The 14,563-nt window shown below is 40.6% G+C and overlaps 1 protein-coding gene across 6 annotated transcripts in view; it reads right to left on the bottom strand.

Moving 5' to 3' along the window:
• Positions 1-14,563, bottom strand: part of NAPEPLD (N-acyl phosphatidylethanolamine phospholipase D) — a 53,686-nt gene that overhangs the window by 20,108 nt on the left and 19,015 nt on the right. For 5 of the 6 annotated variants that reach the window (XR_007121356.1, XM_047694146.1, XM_047694149.1 and 2 more), the window contains exon 2: positions 11,458-11,764. Coding sequence is in view for 5 of the 6 variants with exons in the window: in XM_047694146.1 (XP_047550102.1) it covers positions 11,458-11,764 (307 nt within the window). In the remaining variant the exon portion in view is untranslated. Of the gene's footprint in view, positions 1-11,457; positions 11,765-12,388; positions 12,432-14,563 lie in introns of all 6 variants that reach the window. The other variant, XM_047694150.1, reaches the window with a different exon arrangement.

Below are 14,563 nucleotides of genomic sequence, written 5' to 3'. Positions count from 1 at the left end.
AGATAGAGAAGCAGACTCACTGCTGACTGAGCAGAGAGCCCGAAATAGGGTTCAATCCCAGGACCCTGAGGTCATGATCTAAGTGAAAGGTAGCAGCTTAACTAATTAAGCCACCTAGGTGCCCCAATTTTACTCAAACTACTGCAAAAACACCAAGAGAAAGAAAAGTTTCCAAGTCTGTTCTATTATGCCAGCATTACCCTGACACCAAAACAAAGATACTATAAAAAAAAAAAAAATCCACAGGCCAATATCCCTGATGAAAATAAACACAAAAATCCTCAACAAAATATTAGCAAAATACATTCAACAATACATTAAAAAGGATTATTCACCATTATCAAGTGGGATTTATACCTGGGGTCCAAGGATGCTTCAATATCCTCAAATCAATCAACATGACACACCACATCAACAAAATGAAGGATAAAAATCATATGATCATTTCAATAGATGTAGAAAAAGCATTTGACAAAATTCAACACCCAATCATGATTAAAAACTCTCAACAAACCTGGTTTAGAGGGAACACACATCAACACTATAATAGGGCCCAATCTGATGAACCCAGAGCTAACGTTATACTCAATGATGAAAAACAGCTTTTCCTCTAAGTTTAGGAGCAAGACAAGGAAGGCCACTCACTCTCACCACTTTTATTCAACACAGTACTGCAAGTCCTAGCCACAGCAATCAAAGAAGAAAATGAAAAGGCATCCAAATAGGTAATGAAGAAGTAAAACTTCCACCATTTGCAGAGAACATGATACTATATATAGAAAAACCTAAAGACTCCATCAAAAAACTATTACAACTAATAAAGGAAGAGTTACAGGATAGAAACTTGATATACAGCAATCTGTTGTGTTTCTATGTCATTAACAACACAGCAGAAAGAGAAATTAAGAAAACAATCCCATTTACAATTACATCAAAGAGAATAAAAAACCTAGGAATATATTTAGCCAAAGAGGCGAAAGACCTGAACTCTGAAAATTAATAAAACACTGATAAAAGAAACTGAAGATGACACAAAGGGAAACATATTCTGTGTTCATGAATCAGAAGAACCAATTTCTGTACTATCCGCAGCATCAATGCAATCTCTACCAAAATACCAATAATATTTTTTTTTAAAGATTTTATTCATTTACCTGACAGAGATCACAAGTAGGCAGAGAGGCAGGCAGAGAGAGAGAGAGGAGGAAACAGGCTCTCCGCGGAGCAGAGAGCCCGATGCAGGGCTCGATCCCAGGACCCTGAGATCATAACCTGAGCCGAAGGCAGAGGCTTTAACCCACTGAGCCACCCAGGCGCCCCACCAAAAATATTTTTAACAAAACTGAAATCATCCTAAAATTTATATGGGCCCACCAAAGACCTCAAGTAGCAATGGCCATCTTAAGAAGGACAAAGCTGGTAATACAATCCCGGATTTCAAGATCTACTACAAAGCTATAGTAATCAAAACAGTGGGGTACTGGCACACTAACAGATAAACAGATCAACAGAACAGAATACAGAGCCCAGAAACAAACCCACACTTACATGGCCCATGTCTATGACAAAGGAAGCAAAAATATAAAAATGAGGGAACAAAAGTCTCTTCAACATACGGTGTTGGGAATACTGGACAGCTACATGCAAAAGAATGAAACCAGACCACTTTCTTATACTATACATAAAAATAATTTCAAAATGGATTGAAGGTCTAAACGTGAGACCTGAAACCATATAACTCCTAGAACAAAACATAGGCAGTTATCTCTTGGATATCTGCCTTAGCAACATTTTTCTAGATGTATCTCCTCAGGCAAGGGCAAGAAAAGCAAAAATAAACTATTGGGACTAAACCAAAATAAAAAGTGAAGGAAACCATGAACAAAATGAAAAGGCAACCTACTGAATGGGAAAAGAAAGATATTTCCAAATAATATACCTGATAAAGGGTTAATATCCAAAATATAAAGTACTTCTGTAACTCAATACCAAGGAAACAAATAATCCAATTAAATGAGCAGAGGGCCTGAATGGATGTTTTTCCAAAGACATAAAGATCCCAACAGACACATGAAAAGATGCTCAACATAATGATCAACGAAATGCAAATCAAACCACAACGAGGTATCACCTTACACCTGTCAGAATGGTTAAAATGAAAATGACAGATAAATGCTGCTGGTGGCGATGTCAATTGGGGCAGCCACTGCGGAAAACAGTATGGAAGATGTTTAAAAAATTAAAAACAGAAATACCACACAATCCCGTAATTCCACTATTGAGTATTTATAAGAAAATGAAAACATGAATGTGAGAAGATACATGTAGCCCTTTGCTCACTGCAGCATTGTTTACAACAGTCAACATATGGAAGCAATCCAAGTGTCCACTGATAAATGAAAAGAAAATGCAGAATATATATATACACAATGGATTATCAGTCAGCCTTAAAAAGGAATGAGATCTTACCATTTACGACAACAGGGATGAACCTAGAGGGTATTATGCTAAGGGAAATAAGTCAGAGAAGGACAAATATCACATGATTTCCTTATATGTAAAACCTAAAAAAAAAAAATACACAGAACAAATACACAGATCCCTCTGATCGTTGTCAGAGGGAAGGGGATTGGGAGGATGAGCAAAATGGGTGCAGGGGGCAGGGAGATACAGGCTTCCGGCTATGAATGAGTAAGTCACAGGAATGAAAGGTAACAGTAATAGCACAGGGCGGGACCGAAGGGAGCTACCCTTGCAGTGAGCACAGCGTGAAGTTTTAAGCTGTCAAATCACAGCAGTGCACACCTGAAACGTAATGTAATGTAGGTCAACCACAATTTTTTTAAAAGGCAAAAACAAAACAAAACAAAAAAAATAGAGACATTTCAGAAAAGCAAGTTCTCAAAAAGACTGACTTTCCATGTACCCTTTCCTTGGGAAGCAGATTAGGAATGTGCTCCACTAAAATGAGAACACAGCCAAGAAAGAGGAACAAGTGGGGTGCAGGAAACAGAGCCAGCACTGAGGAAGCAAAGGGCCCCAGGTCAGGGGTGAGACTCCAGAATGGAAGCATGCAGGCAAACGGGAGGGGTTGTCATCCCAGAAAGAACCCAGTGCTGAGAGACCAGCTCAGAGTCTCTCCTCAGGAATGCCACTGAGAAGGAGTGGGGGGGTAGTGATTAGCCATAAATACATACAAAGGTATTAAGCAGATGACAAATAAGGAATCACTAAACTCAGAGGGAAAGAGTGTGTAAGAAAGACATGGCTGTGGTACAGTGCTTGGTTCGTCAGTGAAAAACAGGGATAGAGGCCCAGTAGTGTGTGAAGCAAAGGGGAAGGTCAAGTAGACCTGTGGGGGAGAGATGGGGAGCGGTATGGGGGGGAGTGAAAGCTGATGGTGAACAGTGAATGTGAAGGATCATGGAATACCACACCGTTCCCTGCGCTGCAATCTAAAAAGTTAAACTCACAGAATCAGAAAGTGGATAAGGGCAGCCAGGGACTAGGGACCCAGGGAAATGCGTAATTTTGGTTCCAGCTAAGCAAGATGAGGAAGCCCTAGAGCTATGTGACACACTGTGCCTATGGTCACCAAGAACGTGCTGCACCCTTAAAACTTCAGGATGAATTCTCTTACACTTTTGGTGGGAATGCCACAACAGCAGGGCATATGCAGCCCATACAGTAAACACTCTGGAGGGGCTGATTCTGGTGACCAGGGATTACTGCACTACTGGGCACCACAAAACACCTTCTATACAAGCCAACTACTTTCAAGAACAGGAGGGGCACCTGGGTGGCTCAGTGGGTTAAGCCTCTGCCTTCAGCTCAGGTCATGATCTCAGGGTCCTGGGATCAAGCCCCAAATCAGGCTCTCTGCTCAGCAGGGAGCCTGCTTCCCCCCTCTCTCTCTGCCTGCCTGTCTGCCTACTTGTGATCTCTGTCTGTCAAATAAATAAATAAATAAACCTTATTTAAAAAAAAAAAAAAAAAAGAACAGGAGACATAGGGGCACCTGGGTGGCTTAGTCGGTCAAGCGTCTGCCTTCAACTAGGTCATGATCCCAGGGTCCTGGGATCAAGCCCCACATCAGGCTCCCTGCTCTGCCAATAGTTTTCTTCTCAATCTCCCTCTGCTGCTCCCTCTGCTGTGCTCTCCCTCTCTCTGTCAAATAAATAAATAAAATCTTAAAAAAAAAAAAAAAAGAATGAACAGGAGACACAGCAGACCCACTTCATAGAAAAGACACAGAGACTCAGACAAAAATATGGCGACAGAGGAATATGATCCAAATGATAAAATAATACCCCAGAAAAAGAGCAAAACAAATGCAAATAAACAATCTACCTGATAAGAGTTCAAAGTAATGGTCATAAAGATGTTCACTGAACCAGAGAGAAGAATGGATGAACTCAGTGAGAACTTCAACAAAAAGAAAAAACAAAGAACAAGTCAGAACAGAAAAATACAGTAACTCAAATAAAAAATACACTAGAAAGTCAAGCAGAGAGAGTCAATTATCATATGGTTTCACTTATTTGTGGAGCATAACAAATAGCACGGAGGACAAGGGGAGATGGAGAGGAGAAGGGAGTTGAGGGAAATTGGAAGGGGAGGTGAACCATGAGAGACTATGGACTCTGAAAAACGATCTGAGAATTTTGAAGGGGTGGGGGGTGGGAGGTTGGGGGCACCAGGTGGTGGGTATTGTAGAGGGCACGGATTGCATGGAGCACTGGGTGTGGTGCAAAAATAATGAATACTGTTATGCTGAAAAAATAAAAAAAAAAATTAAAAAAAAATACACTAGAAAACGAACAGCAGATTAAAGAATTTTGGAGAACAGACCAACAGTCTGAAAGACAGGGTCACAGAAAGCAACTGAGTGAATAAGAAGAAGAAAAAAGTGACACCTTCAAGTGTAATAACATTCTCCCCAAAGGAGAAGACAGAAAAGGGCAAAAAACTTATTTGAAGAAATAGGGGTGCCTGGATGGCTCAGTGGGTAAAGCTTCTGCCCTCGGCTCAGGTCATGATCTCAGGGTCCTGGGATCGAGCCCCGCATCAGGCTCTCTGCTTGACAGGAGGCCTGCTTCCCCCTCTCTCTCTGCCTGCCTCTCTGCCTACTAGTGATCTCTCTCTCTGTCAAATAAATAAATAAAATCTTTAAAAAAAAAAAAAAAACTTATTTGAAGAAATAATAGCTGAAAACTTCCCTAACCTAGGGAGAAAAAACAGACATCCAGGTCCATGAGGCACAGAGAGCCCCAAACAAGATGAAACCAAGGAGGTCCACACAAAGACACATACAATTAAAATGGCAAAAATTAAATACAGAGAATCTTAAAAGCAGCAAGAGAAAAGCAAACAGTTACATATCAGCTGATTTTTCAGTAACTTTGCACCAGAAGCAGGTGGCATCATATATTCAAAGAGCTGAAAGAAAAAAAAAACCCTACAACTAAGAATACTGTACCCAGCAAGGCTATCATTCAGAATGGTTAAGAGAGAAGACAGTTTCCAAGACAAACAATTTGAAGGAGTTCATCACCACTAAAACGGCCTTACAGTTAATGTTAAAGGGAATTTTTTAAGTGGAAAGAAAAGGCTGTAACTAGAAGAAAACTGTGAAAGGTAAATTTCACTGGTAAAAGCAAACACATAGTAAAGGTAGTATATCAACCACTTATAAAGCTAGTATGACAGTTACAAGACAAAAGTGGTAAAATCAATTATATCTATAAAAATGAGTAAAGGGATGGGCGCCTGGGTGGCTCAGTGGGTTAAGCCGCTGCCTTCGGCTCAGGTTATGATCTCAGGGTCCTGGGATCGAGTCCCGCATCGGGCTCTCTGCTCAGCAGGGAGCCTGCTTCCCTTCCTCTCTCTCTGCCTGCCTCTCTGCCTACTTGTGATCTCTGTCTGTCAAATAAATAAATAAAATCTTTAAAAAAAAAATGAGTAAAGGGATACACAAAATAACATGAAAATCTGATGTGACATACATAAATGTGGGAATCAAGAACAGCACTTTTAGAATGTGTTTGGACTGAAGTGAAATCAACTTAATACAGACTGCTAGAGACATGTTATTCACGAGCCTCCAAGTAACAGAAACCTGTAGCATATGAAGAAAGAGAAAGAAAGAGAGAATGGAGTCCAACCATAATTAAGGAAAATCATTAAATCACAAGGAAACAGAGCAAGAGGAGAAAAGATCAGGGAACTACAAAAACAACCAGTGAACAGTTAACAAAATGGCCAGTTAACAAAGTGGCAGTAGGTACATACCTATCAAGGTCTTTAAATGTAAATGGTCTAAATGTTCCAATCAAAAGACAAAGGGTGACAGAATGGATTAAAAAAAGAAAAAAGACCCATCAATATGCCTCCTGAAGGAGACTCACTACAGACCTAAAGACACATACAGACTGAAAGTGAGGGGATGGAAAAAGAACTTCCATGCATAAGGGAAAGGGGGGGTAAAAGGTAAAAGCTGGGGTACAATGTTTCTATCACTCAAAATAGAATTTAAATCAAAGACTGTAGCAAGAGACAAAGAGGGCAATTACATAATAAGGGGCTCAAGCCAACAAGATGCTTTAACAACTGTAAACGTTTATGCACCTAACATAAGAACACCTGAATATATAAAATAAATATTAACAGATGTAAAGTGAAAAGTTGACAGTAATGCATGAATACTAAGGGACTTTAACACCAACTTACATCAATGGATAGATCATCTAGAAATAAAATAAGGAAACAGCAGCTCTGATGACATAAGATCAGAGCAGAAAGAAATGAAAATAGACACTTGAAATAGAAAAGATCAATGAAACAAAAAGTTGGTTCTTAAAAATAAATAAATTAATAAATAAATAAAGGATTCTAATAAATAAGACCAAAAATGATAGAGAAGTTAAAACAGACAAAACAGAAATACAAAGGGTAAGAGACCACTACAAAAATTACATGCCAACAAATTATATAACCTAAAAGAAATGGATATATTCCTAGAAACATACCATCTTCCAAGACTAAATCAATTGGGACCACATCCAACTAAGACTTTTTCATAGCAAAGTAAACCATCAATAAAATAAAAAGGCAACCTACTGAACAGGAAATCTTTGCAAATGATATACCTGATAAGGGGTTAACATCCAAAATACATAACGAATCCATACAACCCAATAGTAAAAACCAAATAATCCAATTAAAACATGGGCAGAGAACCGAAATAGACATTTTTCCAAAGAAAACATACAGATGACCAACAGACACATGAAAAGATACCCAACATCACTCATCAGAGAAATGCAAATCAAAACCACAATGAGATACCACCTCACACCACTCAGAATGGCTAGTATCAAATAGTCAGTCACAAGCATTGGTAAGGATGTGGAAAAAAGGTATTGCTCATGCACTGCTGGTAGCGTAAATTGGTGCAACCACTGTGGAAAGCAGTTTGGAGGTTTCCTAAAAAATTAAAAACAGACATACGGTATGACTCAGAAATTCTACTTCTGGGTACTTATCTGAAGAAGATAACACTAATTTAAAAAGATTTTATGCACACCTATATTTACTACAATATGAAAACGGATCCTTGAACAATGTGAGGGTTAGGGCAACTGACCCTTGCACAGTCAAAAACCCATGCATTATTTTTGACATCCCCAAAATTTAATTAGTAATAACCTACTGTTGAGCAGAAGCCTTACTAATAACAAACAATCCATTAACACACACATTGTATGCTATCTGTACTCAAGGGTTAACTATATTTACAATAGGCAAGATACAGAAGCAATCTAAGTGTCCATCAATAGATGAATAGATAATTTCATCTTGAAGGGTGTTTGCTGGTTTCTGTTGTGAAAGACTTGCATTTAATACCAACTAAGACTCATCCTGATTTCAGCTTTTCAAGCTAATAATCAACTGTGAAATAAGTTGGACAGAGAAAGACAAATACCATATGATTTCACCTATATGTAGAATGTGAAAAACAAAAGTGAACAAACAAGCAAACTTAAAGAAACAGACTCATACATACAGAGAACAAATTGGAGGTTGCCAGAGAGGAGGTGCGGAGGGGAAGGGGTAAAATGGATTAAGGGAACTGAGAGGTACAAACTTCTAGCCGTAAAATAAATTAAGTCATGCGGGGTTGTGGGGGGGGGGGGTGTCTTGGTGGTTCATTCGGTTCAGGAAAATTAGTGTTTCCTGATTTTGGCTCAGGTTGTGATCTTAGGGTCGTAGGATCAAGCCCTGCCTCAGGGTCCATGCTGGGTGGTATGGAGCTTGCTTGAGATTCTCTCCCTCTGCCCCCCACACATGAATTAAATAAAGTTAAGAAATGAAAAGTACAGCATAGTAAACAGAGTCAAGAATACTGTAATAACTTTGTGTGGTGACAATGGGTACCTACACTTATCGGTGAGCGGTGAGCACTGAGTAATGGATGTAATTTCCAGATCAGAATGTTATACATCTCAGACCAATATTATATGTCAACTATACTTCAATTTATTTTCTTAAAGATGTTACTTACGTATTTGAGAGAGAGAGAGCAGGAGTAGGGCAGAGGGAGAGGGACAAGCAGACTCTCAGCCAAGCAGGGAGCCCAACGTGGGGCTCGATTCCAGGACTCTAGGACCAAGACCCGGCCACAGGCAGATGCTCAACCAACTGAGCCACCCAGGCACCCCTATACTTCAACTTAAAAAGTCTGCTGGGGCACCTAGGTGGAACAGTCTGCCGAGCATCTGACTTTTGGTTTCAGCTCAGGTCATAATCCCATAGGTCATGAATCGAGCCCCTCATTGGGCTCCATGCACATTCAGCATGGAGTCTGCTTGAGTTTCTCTCTCCCTCTCCCTCTGTTCCTCCCCTGCACTCTCTCTAAAATAAATGAATAAATCTTTAAAAAAAATTAAAATTAAAATCTCCTACCTTTAAAAAAAAAAACTTACACTTCATTAAAGAATGCATCACCCTAATTTCCTTCTTTGTTTTTTTATTCAAAGCACTAGTCATGTTTTAATAGACCACATAATCTACCCATCTGTTTACTGTTTCTCTCTTCCACTAAACCTAAGGTCTAAGAATGGCAGGGCGTCTTTCTGCTGTGTTGATGGCTCTGTCTCCACCACCTAGAACTGTGTGCCTGGCCCACAGCAGGTGCTCGGTAAATACTCATTAAACGAATAAATGAGTGAATGAATGAGTTACTGGAAGAGCCTGAGAGGGTCCACGAACTCACTGAAATTATAGAAAAGGGTCCACAGCTTTCATCAGATTTTCAAAAGGCACCAGGATAAGAGCTTCAAAACCACTAGCCTGGAAAGTTCTCAGAGATTCAACCCAGTTTCTAGAATATCTCCGAATCCTTAGAAGGCGCAGATGTATTTCTGCCTTCATGTGATCACTCATTTCCCAAGTGAAATAGAACAGAACTAAAGTTACCATCGCTTACTTCTGCAGTTTTAGAACCAGTGACTCATCAAACCAGAAGACTGCCTGGGTGGCTCCGTCGCTTAAGGATTTTGGCTCAGGTCATGACCTAAGGGTCATGAGATCGAGCCCCATGTTGGCCTGCACTCAAGACGAAGTCTGCTTGGGATTTTTTCTCTCTCTTTGCCCATCCACCCTCTCCCTGCCTCCCACCCACTATGGCACATGTGCTCTCTAAATATATAATTTCTTTAAAGAAAAAAAAAAAGGGAAGAAATACACTGCACAGTGGTAGCCTATCCGTCTCGGCCTCCAGCCCCACCCCTCCTCTTCACAACTGAGGCCCATGCTGCTCTTCATACTGGTTCTCCAGGAGGAGAAAACAAGTCGGGGGGAGGGTTCTTGTTCCTCCCATTGTCAAAGTTGAAACACGTAGTAAGGTTTGTGTTGGGGTGGGGTTTTTTTTTAAGATTTTATTTATTTGACAGAGAGAGAGAGTATATACAAGCAGGGGGAGCAGCAGAGGGAGAGGGAGAAGCAGGCTCCCTGCTGAGTAAGGAGCCCGATGTGGGACTCAATCCCAGGACTCCAGGATCCTCACCTGAGTGAAGGCAGATGCTTAACCCACTGAGCCACCCAGGCACCCCCATGTTGTCAGGTTTTATCTATTAATGCCCTGCCTCATTCTAACAAGGTGATGGAAAAGTATTATTCACAGTAATGAATTTGTTAACTAGGATTAATACTGTGTACATTCCTTAGCATCAAAGTGACAATATCAGGGTTTTGTTTTTTTAATCCCATATCCTTAAAAACAAGAGCAACAACACTTACAAGGTAAAGGATCTCCCGCCACCTCCATCCCAACCCCCACCAACTCACACCCCTGCTATGCTTCCCACCACAGATCAAGCCATCAAGGATGCCCCCACTCTTATCATCCCATCCCCCACTCCCAACATCAAGTTCCCGCTCTCCCCACTCCCCACAAAGCCTAGCAGGACAGGAGTTGGTAGAAAAGAGAGGCCAAAGGAGACAGGTGGTGAAATGGGGCAAGAAATTAAGAAAGGTGGTGGGAGGGGGGAAGGCTCTGGCAATTAGGAGCCACCCACCCCATTGCAAATAGAACCACACTGCTCTAATAAGCTGCATGCCCAATGTTAATACGTTTTATCCTAGGTAAAACACACATATTTAAAGGTCAGTGACCTACTGCCAATTTTTTTTTTTAAGATTTTATTTATTTATTTGACAGAGAGAGATCACAAGTAGGCAGAGAGGCAGGCAGAGAGAGAGAGGAGGAAGCAGGCTCCCTGCCAAGGAGCCTGATGTGGGTATCAATCCCAGGACCCTGGGATCATGACCTGAGCCCAAGGCAGAGGCTTTAATCCTCTGAGCCACCCAGGCGCCCCTCTACTGCCAATTTTTAAAGGTCTGGATAAGTTATCTGAAAATCTCTTTTCTAGCTTTAACAGCTTTATCCAAGGATGCGGGGCAGGGCGGGGGAAGCCAAGCACTCTGGGCAATGTCTTAAGCTTCATAATTCATATTCCAAACAAAAATCAGGTTCCTACTTCACAGTACATGTCCTGTATTTACTGCTCTCCATGACCTTGTTCATGCCATCACACACATGAAAACCACTGCCAAAACGTTTTTTGTCTTTCTAGCCCCAGCTCAAGTACATATGGCCTCCTCCAGGAAGCCATCTCCAGCCCCACCAGCTAGAATCAATTGCTTCCTTGCCCATACATCTAAAATGCTCTATTCCTACCTCTAGTTGCCACAGATCAAATCTGGTTATTAATATATGTACTTTGTTGCTTAATTATCAACTTAAGGGCACTGTATTCAATTTTCTCCCCAGAACCTGGCCCTAGGTCTTATCACATAAAAGGGGCTCAAAAGGAGTGTCATAATACAATTCACAGCAAAATTAAGTAATAAGAGTAAATATGCATCCCCCCCACACACAGGAAAACCAAATTCTACCTCCTTGGAGCCTGGAACACTGCTGTGATCTTTTTCCATTATCAGCCATCTGAGAACGTTTGGAATGGAGAGATTTTTCCACGTCGGCCATGGGTTGACAAATCTGCCATCCTTTCCTTTCTTTGATTTAGTTACATCTTCCTCTAGTCTGTAATCCAGTTTGAAACTTTTCCTGGAAAACCTAGAAGAATCACTTCCTACAGAGCTCCGGGCTGAATTTTGGCGTTTTCTTACTGCTTCTTTGGGATATTGGCTGCTCGTCATCAGGGACTGGCTGCTTTCATGTTCATCCATGTCCTTTTCAGAGCTAAAAAAACAGAAGGAGTGTAAATATGGACTTGAACATAAAGGCATTAAAACTTATCACACAATATCCGTAGTATTATTTCTTAGGAAAGAGAAATTTCCTCAAGCTTATAAAAACTATAGGTCTCTATCAGCTCAAACTTTCTTTTGGTAAAACACAATTTCTGAATTCAATATTATAGCTTGCTAATTAGAAAAGATGTTTGCTTTACCTATTCCTGCCAAACCTTATAAATACTCCTTATCTCCTGTAATCCAAAGCAAGGTCCACACAGCAGGCAGCATTTAAACATATGAAATTTTCCATTTCAATGGTATCTTTTACAATTAAAGGATCTTCCTGAATGTGCATTTCATACCTGAATTTTAAAAATACTTTTGTTAAAAACACACAGTGAGAAGGACTGCCTTAGTTCCTTGAAGATAACTCAGTACTCCACTAGGCCTAGTCATTTTTACTTTGAAGATAATCTGTTACCAATTCCCCTAAAAAACACACTGAGTTCAGATCCCAGGAAAGGAGACAATTACATTAGTGGAGAGATATTTCAATAATGTATTTAAATGGTGAACCATGCAAATTTGAATTAACTCAGATTTAGAACTGCCAAGACAGTGTAGTGACCTTGGATAAGTTTCCTACTCTCTCTGGGCTTTGATTACCTCATCTGTAAAAAGGAGATAACAAAAGTACATGTCTCTGATGTTTATGGAGAAGTTTTAAAAGCTAACATAAAGCACTTAGAAACATGCATGTAACATGTATATAACAAATGTAACACATATACACATGGCAAGAGCTCGACAATGTTAGCTGTTGGCCTCATTATTCCCACCACCACCACTTAACCCAAGGAACCAAATCCTTCATTTTGAACTATGTAGATACTCCAGATACATAAAAGTGATAACATATTAAGAATATGCATTGATCCAGGGGCTGGGGGTGGCTGTCATTTGAGCATCCAACTCTTGATTTTGGCTCACTTCATGATCTCACGGCCATGAGATCAAGCCCCAGGTCAGGCTCTATGCTCATCAGGGAGTCTGCTCGAGATTCTCTCTCTCCCTCCCTCCCTGCCCCTCCCCTGCTCATGTGTGTGAGTGCATTTGAATAAATAAATCTTTCCCAAAAAAGACTACGCATTTATCTGCCATGAATTTCATTTCTTTCCAATTCTATTAAGCAAACATTTGCTTTCTGTCCAGTTTAAATACAATGCATGCACATAATACATTTCATAACTAACAAAATAAACACAACAGACAGCCAAATATTTTTATGGCCTTGGTGAGATTTACCACAGAAATACTGTCTGGGAGGGAAAGGGAAAAGAACATAAAGGCTAGGATGAACACGTACACTGAACTAAAACTATTTTTCCAAACCGTCTACAGTAAAATAGTGTCTGGTCTAGGGAATAATCAGTGTTGGGAAACCACAGCTGGCAAAAGCTAGAGTACACCGTGTTGTACTCAGCACCACTGGTTGCTGGGAGCCTCGTGGCTAAGACAGCCTAACAAGCTTTGTATCTTAAGCAAATAACCACCTCTCTAGGCCTCAATTTCCTCATCTGTAAAATACCTCCTTACCTCATGGGGGTTCAAAGGATCAAAATCACACAATGTCCATATAGGGGTTCCCACTCACCACATACTAATTCTTTTTTCCGTAATCCTGTGAACTAGCCATATATCTCAATTCTTTAAATTCCACAGAAAGCAAAGAATCTGGGTGAGTTATCACGGTTCTTCTCAAAGAACTGCTCTATAATTCCCCGGGTTATAATTAAGTTCAGGCCCAGGACTTTACAAAGGGCAGGAACAAAAAAGACCAACCACTTAAACCCCCCTTCATTTAACAGATGTAAACGCACCAAATTTAGAGACTTTATTTTTGTCTAATAGACAGCACAGCTGACCTGATGCTACCAACCCCTTGTGATGATCGACAGTTTGTGGGATACATACATGGCCCTCTGAAGACACACAGACCTATACATACATACACATATATATTATATATATATATATATATAACATTCCTACCAACTATGTAATAAATTCTGGTCTCATTAAAACAATCAGAGGATAAAGAGAAAGGAGAAATGGGCCCTCTGATTCAAAAACCACAAAGCAAAGTCAAAATAGAGTTTTGAGACAACATCAAGTCATGTGATGTGGCTGGGACATAAGAAGTAACGAAGGCTTGTGAGAGCCAACAGCAGAGCCTGAGGGCTGGGATCCGATCTGGAGCCTGGCCTGAGACTTGAAGGAGGTCTGGCTGCCCTGCAAGAAATGAGGAAAAAAACGAACGAGCTTAAAAAGGAGACAACTCTGGTAGCAGGGCAAAAACGAAAGGGTTTCGCTAAACATGAACCAGGGAGGTAAATTTGCGAAGAGGAAATAGGCAGCCCCTCTGTTCCCTATTTCACAAATGCCATTTAAATTACTGCTCCTAGGGCGCCTGGGTGGCTCAGTGGGTTAAGCCACTGCCTTCGGCTCAGGTCATGATCTCAGGGTCCTGGGATCGAGGCCCACATCGGGCTCTCTGCTCGGCAGGGAGCCTGCTTCCTCCTCTCTCTCTACCTGCCTCTCTGCCTGCTTGTGATCTCTCTCTGTCAAATAAATAAATAAAATCTTTAAAAAAAATAAAATAAAATAAAAAATAAATAAATTACTGCTCCTAGCAAAATTTCAGGGTAGGTATCACAATGCCCATTTCTCATTTAAGATTTTATTTATTTATTTGAGAGGGAAAAAGCACACACACAGAGGGAGAGACGGAACCAGAGGGAGA

The sequence above is a fragment of the Lutra lutra genome, chromosome 11 (assembly GCF_902655055.1).
Source record: "Lutra lutra chromosome 11, mLutLut1.2, whole genome shotgun sequence".
NCBI classification, from domain to species: Eukaryota; Metazoa; Chordata; class Mammalia; order Carnivora; family Mustelidae; genus Lutra; species Lutra lutra.
This window is presented reverse-complemented; position numbering and strand designations above follow the sequence as displayed.